This window comes from Capra hircus, chromosome 3, assembly GCF_001704415.2.
Source record: "Capra hircus breed San Clemente chromosome 3, ASM170441v1, whole genome shotgun sequence".
Classification (NCBI taxonomy): Eukaryota; Metazoa; Chordata; class Mammalia; order Artiodactyla; family Bovidae; genus Capra; species Capra hircus.
Genome location: NC_030810.1, coordinates 23,894,795 through 23,921,621, shown reverse-complemented (window position 1 = coordinate 23,921,621; position 26,827 = coordinate 23,894,795). Strand labels below are relative to the sequence as shown.

Below are 26,827 nucleotides of genomic sequence, written 5' to 3'. Positions count from 1 at the left end.
TTTACATGCTTTGTCCATCTCCCCCAGCTGCCCACCCCCCACTCCCCACCACACATTAACACACCTTCTATCCCCAGGCTCTGATAACCACAATTCTGGTCTTTGACTTTTATGAGTTCAGCCTTTTCTGTTTCACATATATGTGATTTCTTTCCCTTCTTTTTAATATTTCTTTTCTTTCTTTTGTTCTCTCTCTCTCTCTCTCTTTTTTTTTTCCATAGTTTTGATTATTGAAGCAATACATAGGGTATCATTTGGATGTTGCTAAATGTTGGAGAAGACTCTTGAGAGTCCCTTGGACAGCAAGGAGATCCAACCAGTCTATCCTAAAGGAAATCAGTCCTGGATATTCATCAGAAGGACTGATGCTGAAGCTTAAACTTCAATACTTCAGCCACCTGATGAGAAGAACTGACTCATTTGAAAAGACCCTGATGTTGGGAAAGATTGAAAGTGGGAGGATAAGGGGACTACAGAGGATGAGATGCTTGGATGGCATCACTAACTCAATGGACATGAGTTTGAGTAAACTCCGGGAGTTGTTGATGGACAAGGAGGCCTAGCGTGCTGCAGTCCATGGGGTCACAAAGAGTCGGGCAGGACTGACCGACTGAACTGAAATTACAAAGCACCCCCAGAGCTTACTGGCTTAAAAGAATAAGCATTTATCAATGTTCATGAATTAGCTGGCTGGTTCTTCTCTATTGGTGGTCCATTCTGAATCATGTAGATTTTGACGAGGATCTTTCTGAGTTGGGCTGTACTTTGCTGTGCCCATGGACAGAGGAGTCTAGAGGGCTGCAATCTATGGGGTCGTAAAGAGTCAGACACAACTGAGCAACTAACCACTCACACATGTTGTGTCACAACTTTTTGTAATTCTCTGGACTGTAATCCACCAGACTCCTCTGTCCATGGAATTCTCCAGGCAAGAATACTGGAGTGGGTTGCCATGCCCTCCTCCAGGGGATCTTCCCAATCAAATCCAGGTTTCCCACATTACAGGTGGATTCTTTACCATCTGAGACACTTAGGTTCTCTCGTATGTTTGCAAGTCAGCTGGCTGTAGGCTGATGGTTTCAGTTGGAGCAACTAGGCTGTCTTCAATGTGGTCTTTTTATCCTCTGTCAACCTATTCTGCTAAGTCACTCCAGTCGTGTTCGACTCTGCGACCCCATAGATGGCAGCCCACCAGGCTCCCCCATCCCTTGGATTCTCCAGGCAAGAACACTGGAGTGGGTTGCCATTTCCTTCTCCTATTCTAGATGTGATCAAATGTTAGTGGTAGGATTTCAAGAAAGAACATGGAACATATTCTCAAGGCTTCTTGAGGTCTTGGCTCAGAAGTGGTATACTGTTATTTCCATCAATTTCTACTGACCAAAGCCACATTGGGTCACCCCAGATTCAAGAGGCTCACCTTTTAATGAGAGGAACAGCAAAATCATAGTTCAGCATACACACAGAGGAAAGAATTGTGAAAAATGTTGCAATTGTTCTACCACACATGATTTGTATGCACTGTAAGACAATAGACAAGCTCTAAGTGTCTCATTAAGGAAAAGTTGTGACATTAAACAAGGTAACCCAGGAATCAAAATTATTTGTAATAATATAATAAAATGATATTACAAGTAAATAGATTACAAACCTAATAGGAACCAGAAGTGGGTAGCACTATGGTACCACCCCAAGTGGGAGGTGGGGGGAAGGATGATGGGTTCACCTTAAGAGTGGAAGAGAGGTGTTGAATAAACAAATAAAGGAGGGATTTTTTGTTTTGCCCAAGTATGGATTTCTATGCATTCCTGTTTAAGAATTTCAGAGGCACTGAAGAAAGCCTGTGACTTCTTCCCCATAGCTTATGAGTAGCTCGTTTAATAAATAAAAAATGTGTATCCACACCTGTTGTCCCACTCGTCCTATTAACTCTGTAGCACCTCTAGACAAGCGAAATGTGGAGTGGGTAAAAGTAGAGATTTGCTCTCCTGTTGATTATAGTTTGGCCTATCGGAGCCATCCAGATAAGGTATTCATTCTCTTTGACTTTTTCATCATCCTGGAGAATAGGAAGTCAATTTAGGGTGTTCTTTCCAAAACATAGATCTGAACCTTTCACACCTATACTTAAAACCCTTCAGTAGCCCCTTCATGTTGCTTTTAGTAAAAGTTAAAGCTCCTTAACACAGCCCATGGTCCTGTTAATGCCATAGTCTCGTCTCTTACCCAGAATTCTCTGTTCTGTACTGTGCTGTGCTTAGTCACTCAGTCGTGTCCGACTTTTTGCAACCCCATGGACTGTAGCCCGTCAGGCGCCTCTGTCCATGGGGATTCTCCAGGCAAAAATACTGGAGTGGATTGCCATGCCCTCCTCCAAGGGATCTTCCCAACCCAGGGATCTAATCCAGGTCTCCTGCATTGCAGGTGGACTCCTCACTGTGTGAGGCACCAGGGAAGCCCAAGAATACTGGAGTGGGAACCCATTCTCTCTCCAAAGGAACTTCTTAACCCAGGAATTGAACTGAGTTCTCCTGCATTGCAGGCAGATTCTTTACCAGTTGAGCCGCGGGGAAGTCCATGAAAGTGAAAGTGTTAGTTACTCAGTTCTTTGTTCTAGCCACAGGAAAGAGCTTGTAATTGCACAAACCACTCAACCTTTGCTCTTGTTTTTCTGTCTGGCTGAAATGGCCTTCACACTTCCTTCTTCCCTGGTCAGTTCTTATTCATCAGTGAAGATATAGCTTTCTTCCCCTTGACTGGCTGCAGATGCTACTTCAGCATTTTATTTGTGTGTGTGTGTGAGAGACAGAGACAGAGAGTGTGAGTGTCTGTGTTGTACAGTATTTCCCCTGCTAGGTAGTCCTTAAGGACAAAGGATGTTATTCATTTCTACAATATGAGCACATAGAAGATTAAGAGTCCTGTAATTGTATATTAAATGAAATGATTAAATGAATATTTCTTAATGAATGAATGAATGAAATTTATAACAAAGCTTTCTGTAATGTCAGATTGAGGAAAAGAGAGGCATTTTATTTTTGTCTGTTTGTTGGTGAATATTTATTCTGTTATAGGGAGAAGAAAGAGCCTCCCTGGAAGGTCTTATTTTTCTTCTGTCTTGTTGCTAATGCCCTCGTTTGATATGCTAAACTTCCCTTGATGAGAATTCTTTGCTTCATTTCCCTTCTATCTCTTTTGGCTGCTTTGTCACAAGCCTTCAGCAAAAGAGAAGAATCTTCTAATGTGCAACCTGTAAGCCATTTCTTTATTATCTCTATCGGACTGCGGTATCTGTGTGAAGATTTTGACAATTTCTAGTTGACAAGACACAGGTGCCGCGGATTAACAAACTTTGTTGGTTCCTTGTTACTTCCCAACAGCAGCCTATAATAGATAAGGATTCATTTTTCACATAGTGTTTATCTATATGCCAGACTTTATGGTTTTGATATATCAGGTCCTGGATTTCCTAGTGCTTGAGTGGCAACCTGTCCTTTACACACACACACACACACACACACATATGTATATAGCTTCTTGATGAAGGTGAAATAGGAGAGTGAAAAAGCTGGCTTAAAACTCAAGATTCAAAAAACTAAGACCATGGCATCCAGTCCTATCACTTTATGCCAAACAGATGGGGAAAATATGGAAACAGTGTCAGGTTTCATTTTCTTGGGCTCCAAAATCAATGCATGGACAGTGACTGCAGCCACAAAATTAAAAGATGCTTGTTCCTTGGAAGAATGGCTATGTCAAACCTAGACAGTGTTTTAAAAAGCAAAGACATCACTCTGCGGACAAAGGTCCATATAGTCAAATTACGGTTTTTCCAGTAGCTATGTGTGGAAGTGAGAATTGGACCATAAAGAAGACTGAGCGCTGAAGAATTGAAGTTTTGAACTGTGGTGTTGAAGAAGAATCTTGAGAGTCCTTTGGACAGCAAAGAGATCAAACCAGTCAGTCCTAAAAGAAATCAACCCTGACTATTCATTGGAAGGACTGATGCTGAAGCTGAAGCTTTAATACTTGCCCACTTGATACAAAAAGCCAACTCATGGGAAAAGACTCTGAAGCTAGGAAATATTGAGGGCAAGAGGAGAAGGGGGCAGTGACAGAGGATGAGATGCTTGGATGGCCTCACTGACTCAATGGTTATGAGTTTGGGCAAACTCAGGGAGATAACAATGGACATAGAAGCCTGGAACATGCTACAGTGTATGGGGTCACAAGGAGTCAGACATGACTCAGTGACTGAACAGCAACAACTGCATATATAATGCATATGTGTATGCTGCTGCTGCTGCTAAGTCACTTCAGTTGTGTCCAACTCTGTGCAACCCCATAGACGGCAGTCCACCAGGCTCCCCCGTCCCTGTGATGCTTCAGGCAAGAATACTGGATTGGGTTGCCATATCCTTCTCCAAAGCATGCATGCATGCTAAGTCACTTCAGTCACTTCTTACTCTGTGCAACCCCGTAGACGGCAGCCCACCAGGCTCCTCTGTCCACAGGATTCTCTAGGCAAGAATGCTGGAGTGGGTTGCCATTTCCTTCTCTAGCATATGTGTATAGTCTTTTATTATTTCCTGACCACATAGACTTGCAGTTATAGTGAATCCTATCAAAAACTCTACCAGACAGGTATGATTTTCTTCTTTGCAGATGAGTAAAACAAGGCTCAGAAAGATAATAAAACATGGTCAGAATTGCACAGAGAGAGATAGGCTTGGAATGCCAAGTTTTTTCTATGATGCAGGGAATCAGATTTGACTCAGATTAGGTAATATAAAAATAAGAAATAAGGTTCTGAAGGAAAGTAGCTGATTGGTTGGAAAAACAGAGATCTATATTTTATCCCCAACTCAGCCCCACAGTACCTATATACCTTTTGATGCATCATAACACCAAGGTAAATTTATCCTAAACTCTTGTGCAGTCCTGCCCAAGTCACACTTACTTGGCAACATGATCAAACATGTAGCTAGACATATGCCAAACCAGCTTTCCATCATTGTGTTATAGACCTCTCTGACTCTCAAGTGTTGTCTCAAAAGAAGTTACTGAAATCGCTCAAAGGAAAACTACTTACACTTAAAGAATCAAAATCATTTTGTATTTAACAATAATAATTAGTAGAATAAAACTAGGATGAATGACTTGCAAATTATTAAAGAAAGAAAGAAAAGCATAAGGCAGATTTTAAGCAGTTGTGAAACTAATAGATTTTATTGTAAAAAAGCATAAACATTATACATTGTGAAAGAAGATAACTAATAAAAGATTTTTAAAAATCACTGAATGTGATGCTATATAAAAGGGTAAAATACACAATGTGAACAGATGCATCATAAAACCACAATTGTCAGAACAATGGCTGCCTGTTACTAAAATAAACACACAAATCAGTGAAGTAGAAATGGAAGTCCAGAAATAAACCCGAGCATTTAAAATTTTATTTTACGGAAAAAGTGACATCAGAAATTAGAACGGAAAGAGATGACTCAATAAAATGTTGCAAAAAATAAGATATGCTGCTTCTTCATATTTTGCACTGAAATGCCTAATGAGGTGAAAGTATTTAAACTTTTGAAATTTAAATTAGGAAAATTTTAAATACATGTTAGATAATATAGAAACACTAAAGGATCCACCAGTAAGATTGAAGCACGTGTTAACATTTGGTCATCCTTTAGATTCTGCTTTCTTTTGCCGATTTTAATAAATGAAACATTATGGCTACAGCTTTCCCTCTTACTTTACTTTCTCCCAAAAGTAGCCATAGTCCTGAAATTAATGAGTGTAATTTCCATTTATGATTTTGTACTTTTATTGTACATGTATTATATTAAATTATGCTATATGTTTGCCTTCTATAATGCTTATCTTTTTCACTAAACATAGTTCTTGGTGTCTATCCATGTTCATAAATGTAGCTCTAGTTCATTCATTGTTGATGATAAGTATGATTTCATTGTAGTAATTGATGAACCATAATTTATTGTTGTCATTGTTCAGTTGCTAAGTCATGTCCAACTGTTTGTGAGCCCATGGACAGTAGCACACCAGACTTTCCTGTCCTTCACTATCTCCCTGAGGTTGCTCAAACTCATGTCCATTGAGTCAGTGGTGCCATCCAACTATCTCATCCTCTATCACCCCTTCTACTCTTGCCCTCAATCTTTCCCAGCATCGGCCAAAGTGTTGGAGCTTCAGCTTCAGCATCAGTCCTTCCAGTGAATATTCAGGGTTGATTTCCTTTAGGATTGACTGGTTTGATCTCCTTGCAATCCAAGGGACTCTCAAGTGTCTTCTCTAGCACCACAGTTCAAAAGAATCAGTTCTTTGTCACTCAGCCTTCTTTATGGTCCAACTCTCACATGACTACTTACATGACTACTGGAAAAACCATTGCTTTGACTATATGGACCTTTCTCAGCAAAATGATGTCTTTGTTTTTTTAATATGCTGTCTAGGTTTTTCATAGCTTTTCTTCTTTTAATTTCATGGCTGCAGTCACCATCCACAGTGATTCTGGAGCCCAAGGAAATCTGCCACTGTTTCCACTGTTTTTCCTTCTATTTGCCATGAATTGATGGGACCAGATGCCATTATCTTAGTTTTTTTAATGTTGAGTTTTAAGCCAGCTTTTCACTCTTCTCTTTCACCCTCATCAAGACTCTTTCCTTTTTCTTTACTCTCTGCCATTAGAGTAATACCATTTGCATATCTGAGGTTCTTGGTATTTCTAATCCTGCAATCTTGATTTCAGCTTGTGAATCATAATTTATCCATTCTCATTCTGAGTTAACTAGTTTTAGTTTTTAGTTTGTTTTACTATTAGAAAGGAGTAGCACTATTATTAGAATGAACATTATTGTCTGTATCTCCTTGTGTAATGTACAAAAATTGTTTTAGGAAATCTCATAGAAGTGGAATTGCTGGATCATAGATTATAAACATCTTTATCTTTATTGTCAAGTTACCCTCTAAAGAGTCTATTATATTTTGCATGCTCAACAGTGGTGTTAAAAAAGAAGTCATTGTTTCTTACAAAATTTCCAACACTTGGTATTTTCAGATTTCCTATTTTTTTGCTAGTATGAGGGTAAGAAATGTATTTTGTTGTTTTGTGAACTTATTTTTTCTCAGTTACTAGTGGGGTGATCATGCATTCCTATATCTGTAGGCCATTTGTTTCATCTGGCCTTCAGATGAAATGTTCATAGTAGCATGATTTACAATTGCCAAGGCATGCAAGCAACCATGTCTGATTATATTCTTCACCTATTTTCTATTGGATAGTTGGTCTTTTAAGTTTTCACTTCTAAGGGATCTTTAAAGGTTTATGTATTCTTTTCAATGATAAGCATTACACACATGACTTCTTCAACCACTGGCTTTTTTTTTCATTTATTTATGATATATTTTATATAATAATTTTTTTGTGAAGTAATCAAATATATGTATCCTTTCCTTCAGGGCTTATACTTCTGGTGTTTTGTCTAAAACGTCCTAACATATCCTTAGTCCATAAAATAATATACTGTGTTTCACCTTATACATTTTTTCCTTAATCCATTTGAAATTTATTTTTCTATTTGGTGTGAGATAGAGATCCCACTTTATAGTTTTTCCATATGGATGATCCATTGACCCAATACCTTCATTGATTATTCAACTTTTCAATCTCATCTACAGTGTCATCTCTGATATATACTGAGTCTGTTCTTAAGTCCTCTGTTTTGATCCATGAAGTCTTATCTCTATTGATCTGTAGCAATGTTAAGTCACTTTGTTTTAATATCTATAACTTTATAGTAAATCTTCTTATCTGATAAGGCTGCCTTTGCTATTTTTTACCACTTGAATTCGTATAGATTTTTTTAAAGTTTATACAATTTTTAAAGGTTACAGTCTACTTATATTTATTATAAAATATTGGCTATATTCTCTGTGTTGTATAAGCCATTCTTATAGCCTATCTTATACCCAGTACTTTATACCTCCTTTCTCACTCTCCCATCCCCAAATTGTTCCTCACCCGCTCCCCACTGGTAACCTCTAGTTTGTTCTCTATATCAGAGATCCCCAGCCCCAGGCCATGAACTAGTATTGATCAGTGGCCTGTTAGGAACCCAGGCTGCACAGGAGGAGGTGATTGGCAAACAAGTGATTGAAGCTTCGTGTGTTATTTATAGCTGTTCCCCCTTGTTCGCATTACTGCATTATTGTAATGTAATAATAATAAAAATAAAGTACACAATAAATATAATGCACTTGAATCATCCTGAAACCATCTCCAAGTCTTGCCCAACCTGGTCCATGGAAAAATTGTCTTCCACATATCCTGTCCCTGGTACTAAAAAGGTTGGAGACCACTGCTGTTTATCCATGAGTCTGATTCTTTTTTAGTACTCACTAATTTGCTGTATTTTTTAGATTCCACATATAAGTGATATTATATAGTATTTTTCTTTGTCTGAGTTATTTCACTTAGTTTAATGCCTTCAGGTTTATCCATATTACTGCAAAAGGCAAAATTTCGCTCCTTATGACTGAGTAGTATTCTGTTGTACATGTGTGTAGGTGTGTATATATAAATGTATCATGTCTTCTTTATCCATTCATCTCTTGATGAACAGCTAGGTTGCTTCCATGCCTTGGCAATTGTAAGTAATGCTGCTATGAACATTGGAGTGTATGTATCTTTATGAATTGGTGTTTTGGTTTTTTTTTTAATATGTTTTTTCAAATATAGTTTTAGAGGAATTTGCCCTATAATTTTTCAAGTTCTTTGGAAAATATCTTTTAATTATAATATTTGTTCTTATCTTTTTAGTGTTTGTAGTTGTTTCCTTTTACATTCCTGATATGAATAAATTGTATTTTTCTATATTTTTCTTGATTATCAATACATTGTTTTATAGGTTCTTTGCTGAAATTTGTATGTTGTTCTTGAATCCTAGCCTTCTTAGTGAAAGTGAAAGTGAAGTCGCTCAGCCATGCCTGACTCTTTGTGACCCCATGGACACTAGCCTGCATCAAGCTCCTCTGTCCATGGGATTTTTCAGGCAAGAGTACTGGATCTCTGTTTATTCTAAAGGTTTCCTTTAGCTTCTCTTTTATTTTATTAAGTAAAGTTGCTCAGTCGTGTCCAACTCTTTGCGACCCCATGGACTGTAGCCTACCAGGCTCCTCTGTTCATGGGATTTTCCAGGCAATAGTACTGGAGTGGGTTGCCATTTCCTTCTCCAGAGGATCTTCCCGACCCAGGGATCGAACCCGGGTCTCCAGCATTGTAGACAGACGCTTTACCGTCTGAGCCACCAGGGAAGTCTATTTTATTTTATTAATAAAAGGTAATTTATATAGGTGATAATGTCATCTATGAATAATGTTTTCTTTTTAATTCTCATTTTTTTTTACTACTTTTTCTAATTTTATTTCACTAGAACTTTCAAAATCATGTTGAATAGAAGCAACGGTTTCTGTTTCCTGACTTAAAAGGACTATTTTTCATATTTCACCATTTAGTAGGATTGCTATAAATTAATAGATAACCCTGTGTAATATAAAGGAAATTATCTTTTAGAGTTTGCAAAGATCTTTTAAAACTTTTTTGAATGAATGTTGAATTTTATTAAATATTTTTATTCTATTGTTGATAATTTAATATTTCTCACTTAATCTATTAATATGATGTTACATATTATATCTCTTTTTAATATGTAATTATTCTTTCATTCCTAGGGTTCATTTTAATTTGTATTTCTGTAATGTGTGTGTGTGTGTTTGTATAAATTTACTGCTGGATTTGAATTCATATTTTATTTAGAATTTTTCACTCAGTATTTATAACTGACATACTGCTATAACTTTTTATTCTCCAATTGTCCTTACCTGTTTTTTGTTTCAAGTTTATAATAGCCTCATAAAATCAATTGGGTAGCTTTCTTTTTTTAATTTTACTTAACTTTAGTATTTATGAAAACAAAATACATGTATGTAATTTAAAAAGTGAAATTCTACAGAAAAGGCTAAAAAGAAAATATTCCTTTACTTTTGCCACAGGTTTTGATTCCTGCTTGCTCAAGCAAGAATCAGCAAAATTCTGTAAATAATGAAGTAGTAAATAATTTAGGCTTCATGGGCCAAGAGGTCTCTGTCACAACACTTAATGTCTTTGCTTATTCTATGTGCTATTATGTGGCAAAAGCAACCAGACAACACCTCAGGTGACACAGTGGTAAAGAATCCACCTATCAGTGCAAGAGACACAAGAGATACAGGTTCAATCCCTAGGTCGGGAAGATCCCCTAGAATAGAAAATGACAACCCACTTCAGTATTTTTGCCTGGAAAATTCCAGAGAGCCTGGTGGGCCACAGTCCATGGGGTGACAAAGGGTTGGACACAACTGAGCATACACGCACACACACACACACACACACTCACATTCACAGTGAATAAACATGGGTAGTTTTTTTTTTTTTTTTTTTTCAAAAACAGGCAGCAGGCAGAATTTGGTTCTTGCTCTCGTGGTCTTGAGGCAGAGGCAGTCATATTTCTTTTCATTGTTTCTTTTTTTTGATTAAAAATCTTTTAAATTTATTTTAATTGGAGGCTAATTACTTTACAATATTGTGGTGGTGTTTGCCACACATTCACATGAATCAGCCATGGGTGTACATGTGTTCCCCATCCTGACCCTCCTTCCCACCTTACACCTCATCCCATCCCTCAGGGTCATCCCAGTGCACAGGCCCTGAGCACCCTGTCTTATGCATCGAACCTGGACTGGTGATCCATTTCACATATGATAATATACATGTTTCAATGCTATTCTCTCAAATCATCCCACCCTTGCCTTCTCCCACAGAGTCCAAAAGTCTGTTCTTTACATTTGTGTCTCTTTTGCTCTCTCACATACAGGGTCATCGTTACCATCTTTCTAAATTCCATATATATGCATTAATATACTGTATTGGTGTTTTTCTTTCTGACTTACTTAGCTCTGTATAATAGGCTCCAGTTTCATCCACCTCATTCAAATTGATTCAAATGCATTCTTTTTAATAGCTGAGTAATAGTCCATTCTGTATATGTACCACACCTTTCTTATCCATTCGTCTGCCGATGGACATCTAGGTTGCTTCCATGTCCTGGCTATCGTAAACAGTGCTGCGGTGAACACTGGGGTACACATGTCTCTTTCAATTCTGGTTTCCTCAGTGTACATGCCCAACAGTGGGATTGCTGGGTCCTTTGGCAGTTCTATTTCCAGTTTTTTAAGGAATCTCCACATTGTTCACCATAGTGGCTCTACTAGTTTGCATTCCCAGCAACAGTGTAAGAGGATTCCTTTTTCTCCACACCCTCTCCAGCATTTATTGTTTGTAGACTTTTTGATAGCAGCCATTCTGACCAGTGTGAGATGATACCTCACTGTGGTTTTGATTTGCATTTCTCTGATAATGAATAATGCTGAGCATCTTTTCAGGTGCATGTTAGCCATCTGTATGTCTTCTTTAGAGAAATGTCTGTTTAGTTCTTTGGCCTATTTTTTGATTGGGTCACTTATTTTTCTGGAATTGAGCTGCAGGAGTTGCTTGTGTATTTTTGAGATTAATTCTTTGTCAGTTGCTTCATATGCTATTATTTTCTCCCATTCTGAAGGCTGCATTTTCACTTTGCTTATAGTTTCCCTCATTGTGCAAAAGCTTTTAAGTTTAATTAGGTCCCATTTGTTTATTTTTGCTTTTATTTCCATTACTCTGAGGTGGGTCATAGAGAATCCTAATATGATTTACATCAGAGAGTGTTTTGCCTATGTTTTCCTCTAGGGGTTTTATAGTTTCTGGTCTTACATTTAGATCTTTGATCAATTTTGAGTTTATTTTTGTGTATGGTGTTAGAAAATGTTTTAGTTTCATTCTTTTACAAATGGTTGACCAGTTTTCCCATCACCACTTGTTAAAGAGATTGTCTTATCTCCATTGTATATTCTTGCCTCCTTTGTCAAACATAAGGTCTTTAGAGGTGCATGGGTTTATCTCTGGGCTTTCTATTTTGTTCCATTGATCTATGTTTCTGTCTTTGTGCCAGTACCATACTGTCTTGATGACTGTGGCTTTGTAGTAGAGCCTGAAGTCAGGCAGGTTGATTCCTCCAGTTCCATTCTTCTTTCTCAAGATTGCTTTGGCTATTTGAGGTTTTTTGTATTTCCATACAAATTGTGAAATTATTTCTTCTAGTTCTCTGAAAAATACCGTTGGTAGCTTCATGGGGATTGAATTGAATCTATAGATTGCTTTGAATAGTATACTCATTTTCACTATATTGATTCTTTTGATCCATGAACATGGTATATTTCTCCAGCTATCTGTGTCATTATCGATTTCTTTCATCACTGTTTTATAGTTTTCTATATATAGGTCTTTTGTTTCTTTAGATAGATTTATTCCTAAGTATATTATTGTTTTTGTTGCAATGGTGTATGGGATTGTTCCCTTAATTTCTCTTTCTTTTTTCTCATTGTTAGTGTATAGGAATGCAAGGGATTTCTGTGTGCTAATTTTATATCCTGAAACTTTACTATATTCATTGATTAGCTCTAGTAATTTTCTGGTGGAGTCTTTAGGGTTTTCTATTTAAAGGGTCATCTCATCTGAAAACAGTGAGAGTTTTACTTCTTCTTTTCCAGTCTGAATTCCTTTTATTTCTTTTTCTTCTCTGATTGCTGTGGCTAAAACTTCCAAAACTATGTGAAATAGTAGTGGTGAGAGTGGGCACTCTTGTCTTCTTCCCAACTTTAGGGGAAATGCTTTCAATTTTTCAGCATTGAGAATAATGTTTGCTGTGGGTTTATCATTGCTAAGTCACTTCAGTCATGTCCGACTCTGTGTGACCCCATAGACGACAGCCCACCAGGTGCCCCCATCCCTGGGATACTCCAGGCAAGAACACTGGAGTGCGTTGCCATTTCCTTCTCCAATGCATAAAAGTGAAAAGTGAAAGTGGAGTCGCTCAGTCATGTCCAACTTAGCGACCTCATTGACTGCAGCCTTCCAGGCTCCTCCATCCATGGGATTTTCCAGGCAAGAGTACTGGAGTGGGTTGCCATTTCCTTCTCCGTTTATCAAATATGGCCTTTATTATGTTGAGGTATGTTCCTTCTCTGCCTGCTTTCTGGAGGGTTTCTATCATAAATGGATGTTGTATTTTGTCAAAGGCTTTCTCTGCATCTATTGAGATAATCATATGGTTTTTATCTTTCAATTTGTTAATGTGGTGTATCATTGTTTCTTCTGATATTACTTCTGTATTTCTAAATAAAACTTCTATACAGCTATTCTCTAGTCATTTTAGTTTTCAGTAGTATTTACCTACTTTGTATTATGAGATGATGTTTTCATCCTTTAATAGTTCTGCTACAAAATATAAGCACTTCTCCTCCTCCACATATTTATGTCATCTTTTGGTTAAAATAATATTCAGTCTTTTATTATGAATATGTAACTAGGACTTCCCTGGTGGCTCAGATGGTAAAGCGTCTGCCTACAATGTGGGAGACCTGGGTTCAATCCCTGGGTTGGGAAGATCCTCTAGAGAAGGAAATGGCAACCCACTCCAGTAGTTTTGCCTAGAAAACCCAATGGACAGAGGAGTGTAGTAGTCTACAGTACATGGGGTTGCAAAGAGTCAGACCCGACTGAGCTTTCACTTCCAACTATTAATTCAGATGAGTCTTGTGATATATGATTAAAATGATCTGTTCTGTAACAATTCCATCTGCCTCTGGCCTTTTGCTAATAATTATTTCTTCTTTTTCTGTTAAATTGATATTTAATGCACCTTTTGCAAATTGTTTCTGTCCCCCCTCCCCAACCCCCATCATACCTTCACTTGGCTGCTTTGGTCTCTGTTTCTATTGATGTCTTTCATCAGTAAAAGGTTGCCATTAAATTTTGAAATAGAGGTTCTAAATACATGTTTGGACTATGCTGATCTATTTCCTTGGGGGAATCTCCCATGCTAATATTTGTATATCCTTTATCTTTGATTGAGTTAATTTTCCCACAGAATATATTTTTGTAAACCACTGTCTATAGAGATAAGCTTGACTTTCAGTATTCTGGAATTTGAATCTGGAATCTCTTCCACCTCTCCAGAGAATGAGCCTCTAGTTTCCTGTCATGATGGATGAAGAGTGATTTGGGTGTTGATGTGAGAGAAGGAATTTGGGACTTAATTTTTCTTTACAAGGACTATGAACCAAGCTCAGACTGGCATCCCAAGTACTTCCAGTGCTTTCCATTTCTGAGATTCTTTGGTATGAATTATTTTCTGTTTGTTTCTTAACTTTTTAAGTTAAGTACTCGGCACTCTCTTTTTCAATCTTTCTTCCCTTCTAGTATAGACAATAGGGCTAAATTTTAATTTCTCTGTATATATATTTTTTCTGTGTGACACTGCTCTGCTATATAGTGCTGAATCAATCATCCAGGTTAAAATACTTTGTACTTCCTCTCATTATTTCTTCTTTGATACATAAGAAAATAAGAAGAGTATATAAAAATTTCAAAATGTTTGAGAGTTTTGGGTCAACTTTTTTTGTACCGGATTTATGATTTTATCACTGGATAGTGGGAAGTTGTGATTAGAAGAATATGAATTCTTTTGATATTTGTTGAGATTTGTTTTGTAATGATATGTACGTACTTAATCTTTTACAAATATCTCTTATTACTTGAAAAAAAGTTTATTCTCTAATTGTGTATGTGGAAAGTTTTATAGATTTTAATAAGTGATCTTTCAATATTAGTTGCTCAGTCATGCCCAACTCTTTGCAACCCCTTAGACTGTAGCTAGCCAGGTTCCTCTATCCATGGAATTTTCCAGGCAAGAATACTGGAGTGAGTTGCCAATTCCGTCTCCAAGGGGATCTTCCTGACCCAGGAATTTAACCCTCTTCTTCCACATTTCAGGCAGATTCTTTACCATCTGAGCCACCAGGGAAGCTGAAGCTTATGAAATTGGAAGTTTTTGGTTTTCTATAGCCTTCAGAATTTTTGGTTATTTACAGTATCAACTACTGAGATTAATCATTGTGGCTCAGTCAGTTTTTACTTGTGGTGTTGTCAATTTTTTATTTTATAGATTTTATGCTCTTATTCAGTTCAGTTCAGTTCATTTCAGTTGCTCAGTCATGTCCAACTCTTTGCGACTCCATGAATTGCAGCATGCCAGGCCTCCCTGTCCATCACCAACTCTTGGAGCTCACACAGACTCACGTCCATTGAGTCAGTGATGCCATCCAGCCATCTCATCCACTGTCATCCCCTTCTCCTCCTGCCCCAATCCCTCCCAGCATCAGAGTCTTTTCCAATGAGTCAACTCTTCACATGAGGTGGCCAAAGTATTGGAGTTTCAGCTTTAACATTAATCCTTCCAAAGAACACCCAGGGCTGATCTTCTTTAGAATGGACTGGTTGGATCTCCTTGCAATCCAAGGGACTCTCAAGAGTCTTCTCCAGCACTACAGTTCAAAGGCATCAATTCTTCAGTGCTCAGCTTTCTTCACAGTCCAGCTCTCACATCTATACATGACCACTGGAAAAACCATAGCCTTGACTAGATGGACCTTTGTTGGCAAAGTAATGTTTCTGCTTTTGAATATGCTATCTAGGTTGGTCATAACTTTCCTTCCAAGGAATAAGCATCTTTTAATTTCATGGCTACAGTCACCATCTGCAGTGATTTTGGAGCCCAGAAAAATAGTCTGACACTGTTTCCACTGTTTTTCCATCTATTTGCCATGAAGTGATGGGACCAAATGCCATAATCTTAGTTGTCTGAATGTTAAGCTTTAAGCCAGCTTTTTCACTCTCCTCTTTCACATTCATCAAGAGGCTTTTTAGTTCCTCTTCACTTTCTGCCATAAGGGTGGTGTCATCTGTGTATCCGAAGTTATTGATCTTTATCCCAGCAATCTTGATTCCAGCTTGTGCTTCTTCCAGCCCAGTGTATCTCATGATGTACTCTGCATATAAGTTAAATAAGCAGGGTGACAATATACAGCCTTGATGTACTCCTTTTCCTATTTGTACCCAGTCTGTTGTTCCATGTCCCTTTCTAACTGTTGTTCCTGACCTGCATATAGGTTTCTCAAGAGGCAGGTCAGCTTTTATTAGGTGCATACAAATTTAAAGTTGATCTTCATGTAGAATATTTGCTTTTATATGGTGATTATATCCTTAATTTTACATTTTTCCTCAATATGTTTTGAGGAAAAATCAATATATCATACTGCCATAACTCTAACAACTTTCCTTTAGTGTTTTCATGTTATGTCTTTTATATCTTTTTCTAAGTTTTCAATTTCAAAATTTTGTGCCATTATTTCTTACGCTTGTCTCTGGGAAAGATGATAAGTGTAGATTTTTCTAATCGGATTTTTAACAAATAAATTTGTCAGTTTTCAATATCTGTGTTTATAGATATTTAGAATTACTTTTACTGTCATTTTGAATTTTCAGTAATGTTTCTCTTTTCTTTTTATTCCCTATAATATCTTCTATTATGTTTATCATGCTGTTTTTATTCTCTCTCTCTCTCTCGTTTCTTAAAACTCATTTGGAATTTATTAATCTTTTTTCTATTATTATAGTGAGTACTCTTGATTGTCACATTCTTGTTTAAAACAATTAAATTAATTAGGGCTTCCCTTGTGGTTCAGACCATAAAGAATCTGCCTGCAATGCAGGAGACCTCTGTTTAATTCCTGGGTCAGGAAGATCCCTTGGAATAAGTAATGACTACCCATTCCAGTATTCTTGTCTGGAAAATTCCATCGACAGAGAAGCCTGTTGTGCTACAGTCCATGGGGTCTCAGAGAGTCAGACACAGGACTGAGTGACTGACACTTTCACTTTCATTAAGTTAATTGGCTCCCCTATCCTCCTTTGAAATCATAGAAAGACCTTATAATACTTTAACTCTATAATACTTTGCCTCTCTCCATTTCACCATCATCTACTTTACTAACCAGTGTTTTGGGCAAAATTTTTAACAGCTCTAAAAATTAATATTGTTATAGTTTTAGTCAGTTCTTATTTATATTTACTTGTTTCTCTGCCAATGTTGCTTCTTGCCATTGTTACCTTTTGTGGTCAATTTCTTCTTCTGAAATTCGTCTTTTAGTAGCTCCTTCACTGAAATCTGAAATTGACAAACTTCTTAGGCTTTGTTTGAAAATTTATTATACCCTTTTTCTTGGGTGATGTTATACCATTATTTTCTGATTTCTCCTGTTGCTGGTATTAAATTTCCTTAAGTTTAACTTCTGTTCCTTTGTACATAATTTTTATTTTCTTTTATTAGTTTTGAAAACATGCTCTTCATTTTTGGTGTTTTGTATTCAATAGTTTCACTATGATGTGTCTATATCTAGATTTTAAAACATCTTACTTTGGATGGACTGGTGATTCCTAAATCTGAATATTCCTGTCTTTCATCAGTTCTTGAATATATTCAGTCTTTTCTCTGTGGATTTTTCCTCTCCCAGTTTCTCTTGTCTCTCTTCTTAGAACTCTTATCAGATACATATTTTTATTTATTCCTTCTGTGTCTCTTTTCATATTTTCTCACTGTTGAATTCTCACTGTTGAATTTTGAAAATTTTATCCATTCTGCATCTTAACCTGTCTACTGAATTTTTTATCTTTTATAATTTCTAAAAACACTTTATAATTTTTTCTAGACTATTTCTGGTGTTAAAAAAAAAGCAACTTACTGTGTTTTGTTCTGTTCTCATGTATTTGAACATTCTTTTATTTTTTTGATCACTTAAAAAGTACTTTCTCTATAGTTCACCAGATAGTTTTATGACTGATGCTCTTTGTTGTCTAATTCAGTTGTCTATTTCTCTGACTGATTCTCACTTTTAGTGTGGATTGTTTTCTTTTATGTTTTATACATGTATGTGAAAGGTTGACCTCTTCAGGGCTTCATTATGGAAATTCTGTGTGCCTAGGCTGAAAATGTGTGCATTCAAATCAAAAGTATTCTTTTATTGCTTGAACCAGGTGCTCCAGGGATATATTCCTGTAGTGAAGTGAAAGTGAAAGTTGCTCAGTCCTATCCGACCCTTTGTAACCCCATGAACTATACAGTCCATCTAATTCTCCAGGCCAGAATATTGCAGTGGGTAGCCTTTCCCTTCTTCAGGGGATCTTCCCGACCCAGGAATCCAATCGGGGTCTCCTGCATTGCAGGTGTATTCTTTACCAACTGAACTATCAGGGAAGCCCTGTAACAAAATTTATTGTAAATGTTTGGCCTGGATTCTTAAGCGTGCTTGCATGCTCAGTTGTGCTGGACTCTTTGCAACACCACTGGACTGTAGCCTTCAGGTTCCTCTGTCCATGGGATTTTTCAGGCAAAAATACTGGAGTGGGTTGCTATTTCCTTCTCCAGGGGATCTTTCTGATTCAGGGATCAAACTTGTGACTCCTGCATGTCCTGCTTGGCAGGTGGATATTTTACCACTGAATCCAGTCACCAGGGAACCCCCAATTCTTAAGCAGGTGGTGTAAATTCAAACTGAAACCTGAAAGTGTTCTGGCCCATGTTTTAAAATTATTTTCTACCCCAAGATCTAGGAATAGATACACATGTATCTCTGTCATCTCCCATTGTTAGTGAATGATTTCTTTCTAGATCATAATTCCACTAATATTATATCATTTTGAGGGTCCTATATTTATGAAAGCATCTCATGTCAGATGCTTCCCATCTCATGAAGGCTTCCCTGCTGGCTCAGACAGTAGAGTCTGCCTGCCGTGCAGGAGACTAGTGGCGACCCACTCCAGTATTCTTGTCTGGAAAATCCCATGGGTGGAGGAGTTTGGCAGGCTACAGTCCATGGGGTCGCAAAGAGTCAGACACGACTGAGTGACTTCACTTTCACGTTCAGTCATGTCAGATAGCCTTCCTCAAACAGATTCAGAGCCTCTTTTACTGTTCTTGCATAGATTTAAAAAAATCTAAGTTCTTAGATACCAAGACCAGTAATCTGCCTTCTGTACATCTATTTTTCCAGCATCTGTGGATTTCTTTTTATTTATTAGGAGCTCTTCATGTATATAATGTTCTTAAATATCCTATAGTTTCTGGCAGTTTGTGGAAGGTTATCCAGAGCTGTATTCTCCAACTGTTTTCACTTTCATGCACACAGAGAAAATAACATTTAAACATATAGGGAAGATGATACCTATGCAGAATGTTGTAATACCTGGGAGTGTTTATAGGATGACCATATAAAGCTTGATTAGAAAAGAAATTAACCAAAATTTTAAAATAAAACAACAAAAAAACTACACAGAGGAAATCAAATCCTATTTTTTTAATCTTCTAATTTTTAATTGAAATACTTTAGTTTTTGTCCATTGAACTTTCCATTTTTGTATGAGGTTTTGATTTCTGAAATGAATATATGAAATTCCTGATCAAGACTTAACATTAATAAGAAACTCTTCCCACAATAAAGTGATAAAAAATTTAAACTATTCAAATATACAAACCATGTGAAATTATATTAGAGTATCTAATAGTTCTTTTTTCACTTATAATTGCAATATTGAAATTTCTTATAAAAATCAAGTGATGTTAAAATCTAATCAAACTTTCAATATTATACTGATTTAAGGCTTTTTTGGTAGCTCAGTGGTAAAGAATCTGCCTGCAATGCAGGAGACTTGAATTCCATCCCTGACTTGGGAGGATCTCCTGAAGAAGGGACTGGCAACCCACTCCAGTATTCTTGCCTGGAGAATTCCATGGACAGAGGAGTTTGGTGGGCAGTAGCCCATGGAATTGCAATAAGCTGGGCACGACTTAGCTATTAAACAAGAAAAAAGTAATGAAAAGTTTTAAAATAATTATGACTCTATAATTTGTAGAATATTCAGGTCTATTTAGAATAGTCCTTGGGACAGCTTGGACACCAATAAGTGGAAAATTTACTCTTGATTGGGCAAAGTATTGACTATATGGGAAGAAAAAGAATTAAAGCCACTGTCTGGGACTGCGTGCAGGCTCCTTACTACACCGTCAGCAACACTGCACCACTCCTTCGCTTATACCTGGGGTGGAGTTCTTGTATTCCTCCATAGGACCATGAGCCCCTTAGTCATGATGGGCAGAGCTCCAGGCCTCACACAAGACTACCTTGAGAGCTCGTGCTATAGGTCACCATTTATAAAGCTTCAATTTAGAGCTGCTGCTGCTGCTGCTAAGACGCTTCAGTTGTGTCCGACTCTGTGCGACCCCATAGACGGCAGCCCATCATGCTCCCCCGTCCCTGAGATTCTCCAGGCAAGAACACTGGAGTGGGTTGCCATTTCCTTCTCCAATGCATGAAAGTGAAAAGTGAAAGTGAAGTCGCTCAGTCGTGTCTGACTCTTGGTGACCCCATGGACTGCAGCCTACCAGGCTCCTCTGTCCATGGGATTTTCCAGGCAAGAGTACTGGAGTAGGGTGCCATTGCCTTCTCCAGCATCCTATTACTAAAACAAGAAGCCTGGGTTAATTTTTTTAATATAGAAAAAGAAATAATGGAGAAATAATGGAAGGAAGGATTGGGGGAAAAAAAAGAAGGAAAGAGAGAAGGAAGGAAGCTGTAAAAAACTGAAAGATCTAGTTTTGTCAAAGATAAGGGAGGAAGTTTAATAAATATCAAATTCTTATTCTTATCTAGATGTAATGTGCCAGTTGATTACTTATATAATCTCACAGATTCTTATAACAACTTTGTTAGGATGGTATTATCATCTCAATCCCAGATTGATTTTTAAAACAATATCAAAAATGAGTAATTATCTTACCCAAGTTCACAAAATCAGTGAGGAGCTAGGTTTCAGTCTCAGATATATCTATCTGGAAAGTCCAAGATCTTATTCTCTTGAGTCAATGGACTTGGTTCAAATTCTAACTCTACTACAAACTACTATGTAATTTTAAGTTACTTATTCTTGATACCACTTGCCTCACCCTAAAGAGGTAATAAATTGTCCCTGTCTCAAAAAATTAATTATTCTCAAAACAAGTGAGCTAATACATCAGATATCAGCTTTAGGATGAAAAGTGGAAGTGAAAGTTAGTCACTCAATTGTGTCCAACTCTGTGATCCCATGGCCTGTAGCTCACCAGTCTCCTCTGTCCATGGAATTCTCGAAGGCAAGAATTCTGGAGTGGGTTGCCATTTCCTTCTCTAGGGGATTTTCCTAACCCAGGGATCAAACCCAGGTCACCCACATTGCAAGTAGACTCTTTACCAACTGAGCCACCAGGGAAGCTTAGGATGAGGTCCATAGGATGAGGTCCACGCATCTCTAGTAACTTAAAAACTGTCCAGGTGATTTTGGCGTTAGTGGTAAAGAACCCACCTGCCAATGCAATTAGATGTGAGATGCGGATTCGATCTCTGGGTCAGGAAGATCCCCTGGAAAAGGCCATGGCAACCCACTCCAGTATTCTTGCCTGGAGAACCCCATGAACAGAGACTGGCAGTCCATAGGGTCGCACAGAGTCAGACATAACTGAAGCGATTTAGCATGACTTAGCAAGCACAGGTTAGAATCAGGTGCATAAAAAGTCTCAGAAATTGTTAGTTATTATTATAGTTGTTGCTGTTACCGTTACCTCATAGATGTAGTTTTATCCAATGTATTTTGAGTAAATAACTGCCAAATAACTAAAAAATACGGAAGCCAAGATTTCCTGCACTGCTTGCTTCCAAATACCATTGATTCTCACAACCACATGCTGCCTTGCTAAATAACCTACAAAACATTTTCAAAAATGCACAGGTAGAATACACAAAAATAATTTGAAAATTGATTAAAGAGTGTGAGACCGGACACCATAAAACTCCTAGAGGAAAACATGGGCAGAATACTCTCTGGCATAAATTGTAGTAATTTTTGATCCATCTCCCAGAATAATGTAAATAAAAACAAAAGTAAACAAATGGGACTTACTTAAACTCAGAAGAGTTTTCACCCTAAAGGAAAGAATAAACAAAACAGAAAGACAACCGTAGATTGGGAGAAAATATTTGCAAATGATGTGACCAGCAAGAGATTAGTCTACAAAATTTACAAACTGCTTATGATGCTTAACAGCATCAAAACAAATATCTCAATCAGAACAAGCAGAACACCTACTTAAATAGACGTTTCTTCAAGGAAGATATACAGATGGACAAGAGACACATGAAAAGATATTCAACATCACTAATTATTAGAGAAATGGAAATCAAAACTACAATGAGATACCATCTCACACCACTCAGAATGGCTATGATTAAAAAATCCACAAACCATAAAGGCTGGAGAGGGTGTGACGAGAAGAGACCCCTCCAACACTGTTGGTAGGAATGTAAATTGGTACAGTGACTACTACAGTTTTTTTGTCTTTTCCTTAAAAACTCAAAATAGAGCTACCATATGACCTTACAATCCCACACCTGGGCATTTATCTGGAAAAAAACAGGATGAAAAGATACAGGCATCCCAATGTTCATTGCACCACTGTTTGCAAGAGCAAAGACATGGAAGCCACCTAAATGTCCATCGACAGAAGAAAGGCTAAAGAAGATGTGATACATATATACAGTGATATTACTCAGCCATTAAAAAGAACAAAATAATGCCATTTGCAGCAACATGGATGGACTTAGAGAGTGTCATACTGAGTGAAGTAAGTCAGATAAGGAAGGAGAAATACTCTATGACATCCCTTTTATGTGGGATCTAAAAAGAAATGATAAGCTTACAAAACAGAAAATGACTCACAGACTTAAAGAACGATGTTATGGTTGCCAAGGGAAAGAATGAGGGAAGGGATAGTTGCGGAGTTTGGGGTGGACATGTACACACTGCTGACCTACTGTATATTGTAGTGAACTCTGCTCAATGTTGTGTGGCAGCCTAAATGGGAGGGGAGTTTGGGTAGAAATGGATGCATGTATATGTATGGCTGAGTTCCTTTGCTATTCACCCAAGGCTATCATGGCATTATTTGTTAATCAACTATACACGAATGCAAAATGAAAATGTTTAAAAAAATAAATTGAAAAAATGCATGGGTGAAGAATCATAAAAGAATGCGTCCATGAATTCCCTGGTGGTCCAGTGGTTAGGACTTGGCATTTTCATTGCCGGGACCTGAGTTGGATTCCTGGTTGGGAAACTAAGATCCTACAAGATATGCAGCCAAAAGAAAGAAAGAAAGATTGTTTTCTTTCTGCATTTGGTATCATAGAGAAAATATATTTATTGTCTAGACACTTAGGATTTAAGTTCCAGTTCTACCAATTAATAGTTCTGGGATCTGGGAGTGGGGGTGTAGTTACCCTTTATTAGAGTCAATTTCCTCATGTCTAAAGTTAGTCTAAAATGAACAATGTAATGAATAGAGAAGCTAAATAATATAGTATATTTTATATATCTGGGGAAAAGTTTTTGACAAGTAGTAGGATATGAATGATCAATAAATATTCTACTTTTTCATTTTTTATTCCAACTTCACATATACACATTCTTTCTGTATTAGATCTCCTCTTGCATTTAGCATTAGTCTAGATCCTAAAAGTACATCATGGCTCCCAGATTCATTGGAAATGGATCTGACATCTGGAATTTCAGAAGAAAAAAGGGGGATTAAGCACTGTGAGGTTCAAAGGCCATTTGTCCCCCTTGATAGTGATTTTTTAAAATCAAACAGTAGCCAAGACCCTAGGAGAAATAATTGAACTGACAACAGGCAGGTCTGGTTTATTAATAATGGAATAGCTTTGGACATTCTTGATGACTTAATGTAATGACAGAAAAGAGGTCAGAAACTGAAATGCCTAGAGAGAGGTCAATGGGTAGGTCTCTGAGGAGAAAGGAAAACATGAGTTATTCCTAAGACCTTATTTCATAGAACAAAGCATTTTATGGTAGTCCCAAATATGAATCCAGAGGAAATGGTTCTATTTTATTTTTAAAGGAAAACAAGTTTTAAAGGCTTCAAAAATTGCCCACTATATTTATATTTATTTTTGCCCTTATTTTGGAAAACAGACTTGATTGGTGTTATGAAATTGGAACCTTAGCAAATAACTTAGAGATCTTGGCTGTCTTAACTCTTTTATTCCTTGAGTTTAGATATCAGTTCTCCATCTGTTAATTGCACAACTTAAGACAGGTTAATTAATATCACTGAACCTCAGTTTCCACATCTGTAAAATGGAGATGTTTATATTTTAATATAATTGTAAGAGAATATTAAAAAAAATAACTGTATACAATTTCTGGCACTTGACATTAATACCTCACACAATAAATATTTATTCAGTGAATTAATACATGAATTTTGATGCTTCTGTTTTTCACTGCCTTTAGACAGAAAGGCCAGCCTATGGTAACCTCTTGAAAGTCTTTCATTTTCTCTAACTATTCAGGCTGCTCTTGCCCTGATCCTCATCCTTTTTCCTTTGGACTATTTCAGTGGTCATTAAATGTCTTTTAACCCCAATTCTCTTTTCTTTCCCCATCTGTCTTCCTCACTTGTGATAAAGTGGTTTATTAAAACAAAGACTTGATTTCTTTTAAGTCTATTAGACTTCTGGAAGGGTTTTAGTCATCTAAAACATTCCACGCCCCCATTGTAAAGGTGAGACCCAGGGAGGGAAGGAACTCACCTATGTGTCTGTGCTCCTATAAACTGATACGAAGATCAGGATTGAGCCCAGTAGTCCTGGCCCCTAGCAGAAGATAAAAAAAAGGGAGAAAACATACATTCTGTAGTTGTAGTCAAAGGGGTGCTGAGCAGCTACAGAAGTTTTTAAATTCAATTTTTCTCTAAGTTATTATCTTTAGTTTTGTTGAACTTCAAATGCACCACTGTTATTATAATGATATTATTCATTTCCCCAGAAATTCTAGGTGAGCCTAGAGAGAAGGCACAATGAATAAAATAACTAAAACTTATATAGCATTCACTATGTACCAAGCGAAGTTCCAAGCACTGTACATTAAATCATTTCTCATCAGTAACCCTAGGTACCATTATCATCACAATTTTTCAGATTAGGAAACTGAAGCAAAGAAAGATTTAGTAGCTTGGCAAGGTCACAGACTGAGAGTGGTAGAGTGGGATTAAAACTAAGCCTTCCAGATTCCAGAGTCTGTGTTCTTGATTACTATGCGAAGCTAGCAGGAACACTGAATTTCTATGAATATCATTTATTCTCACTATGGTTGGTAGCTAGTCCATGTGGTTTCCCTTAACCCTGCTTTTTATTTCGAGTTCTAATTATCAGAAAGGGGCAACCTGAATAGCACAGTCTTCTGATAAACTTTTCCCCTTTCTTCCTCAGAGAGTCATTTTCAACATTGTTAACTTCAGCAAAACTAAAAGTCTTTATAGAGATGGGATGGCCCCTATGGTGAAATCTACCAGCAGACCAAAATGGTAAGTGACCCACAGAATGGATCTCCTTTTGATTGGAGAATATGACTCAGGGCTCCAATTTATCTGCTCTACTGGCCCTAAGAAGAGTTCAGTGAGTTTCTGCATGTTCATTGTCTGGGCTCTAGGCACTGCTCTTTGAGAATGCTGGGAAAAAAAAACATGGCTCTATGTTTGGAATTACTAGCATTCTCTTATGAGGAAATGTACAGTCTGTTATTTGATAAGATAAACTTCCTGTCTTATTTGGATTTTATCATGACATCTTTGGAAGCATAAAGCTGACTCTGTTTTTGTTTTTTCTTTTCTAACCTGGGCAGAGATATTGTACATTAACCCAGGAGGATATTGGGGGCTACAGTTTTGCAGAGTTCCCTTGTTTTGCTTGTTTGTTGTGGTTTCTTTGTATAGATATGGTGTGAATATTTCTGGATTCTAAAGTTCTATTTGTCCCATTGCTATAGTGTAGCTGAGGACAGTTGGATAGGATTACTTAATAATAGTAATGATGATGATAATGTTAATAATAACTACTGCCACTTACTGAGAAAATCTGTTCTTTGTCAGATGTTTTATATTTGATGTTACTATTCTCACAACAAGCAAGGGAGATTATTTTAAAGATCTGTATATTACAGATGAAGACATTGGGGCTAGGATAGGTTAAGTACTTTCTCATGACCATAAATACTAAGGGGAAGAGCCTGTGTTATTGTGATTATCCCCCACTGCCATTCAAACTGATTACTTTGTTCATCCATTTATTCATTCAACATTGATTGAGCGCACAAAAATGAGAGTTTTTAAAGCCAGAAACCAAGTGTTATTCACCTATCACACAGTAGGTGTTAAGTGAATGCTTGTTGAGCTGAACTGAATTCATGATGAGAATTTACATGTAAAGTACCTGGCACTTGTGAAGTACTCAATAAATGTCATCTGTTATTAATAGTATTTTGTAGAATACTCTACAAATGCAAGGAATTGTTAATATTATTCTAGCTTTGATCCCTGTTCAAATTTTAATGACTAGTGAGAAGATCATCTCCAAATGTCTATATTTATAGAAAGCTAGCTATTCATAAATATTGAATTGTGCTTTTATCTAGAAATGATACTTGGCAATTTTCTATAAATGCTGGGCTGAGAAACTCAGGTTTGTAAAAGTGTAGGCATTTGATGATGATAATCAAAACTGTTTATTAACGGTAAAAATATCTTCCTGGGCCTTTTTTTTTTTTTTTTTTTTTTTTACTTTACTAAGTAAAATTAACTATACTGCTGTTTCTCAGTTTCCTTTCAACACT

General features: G+C 37.0%; 1 protein-coding gene across 1 annotated transcript in view; it reads left to right on the top strand.

Annotated features, from left to right (window-relative positions):
• The window catches only part of LOC106501971 (cytosolic carboxypeptidase 6), a 1,114,558-nt gene that overhangs the window by 650,078 nt on the left and 437,653 nt on the right, over positions 1 to 26,827 (top strand). Inside the window, exon 4 of the mRNA XM_018043997.1 lies at positions 25,429 to 25,523. Within this exon, the coding sequence (XP_017899486.1) occupies positions 25,429 to 25,523 (95 nt within the window). The remainder of the gene's footprint in view (positions 1 to 25,428; positions 25,524 to 26,827) is intronic.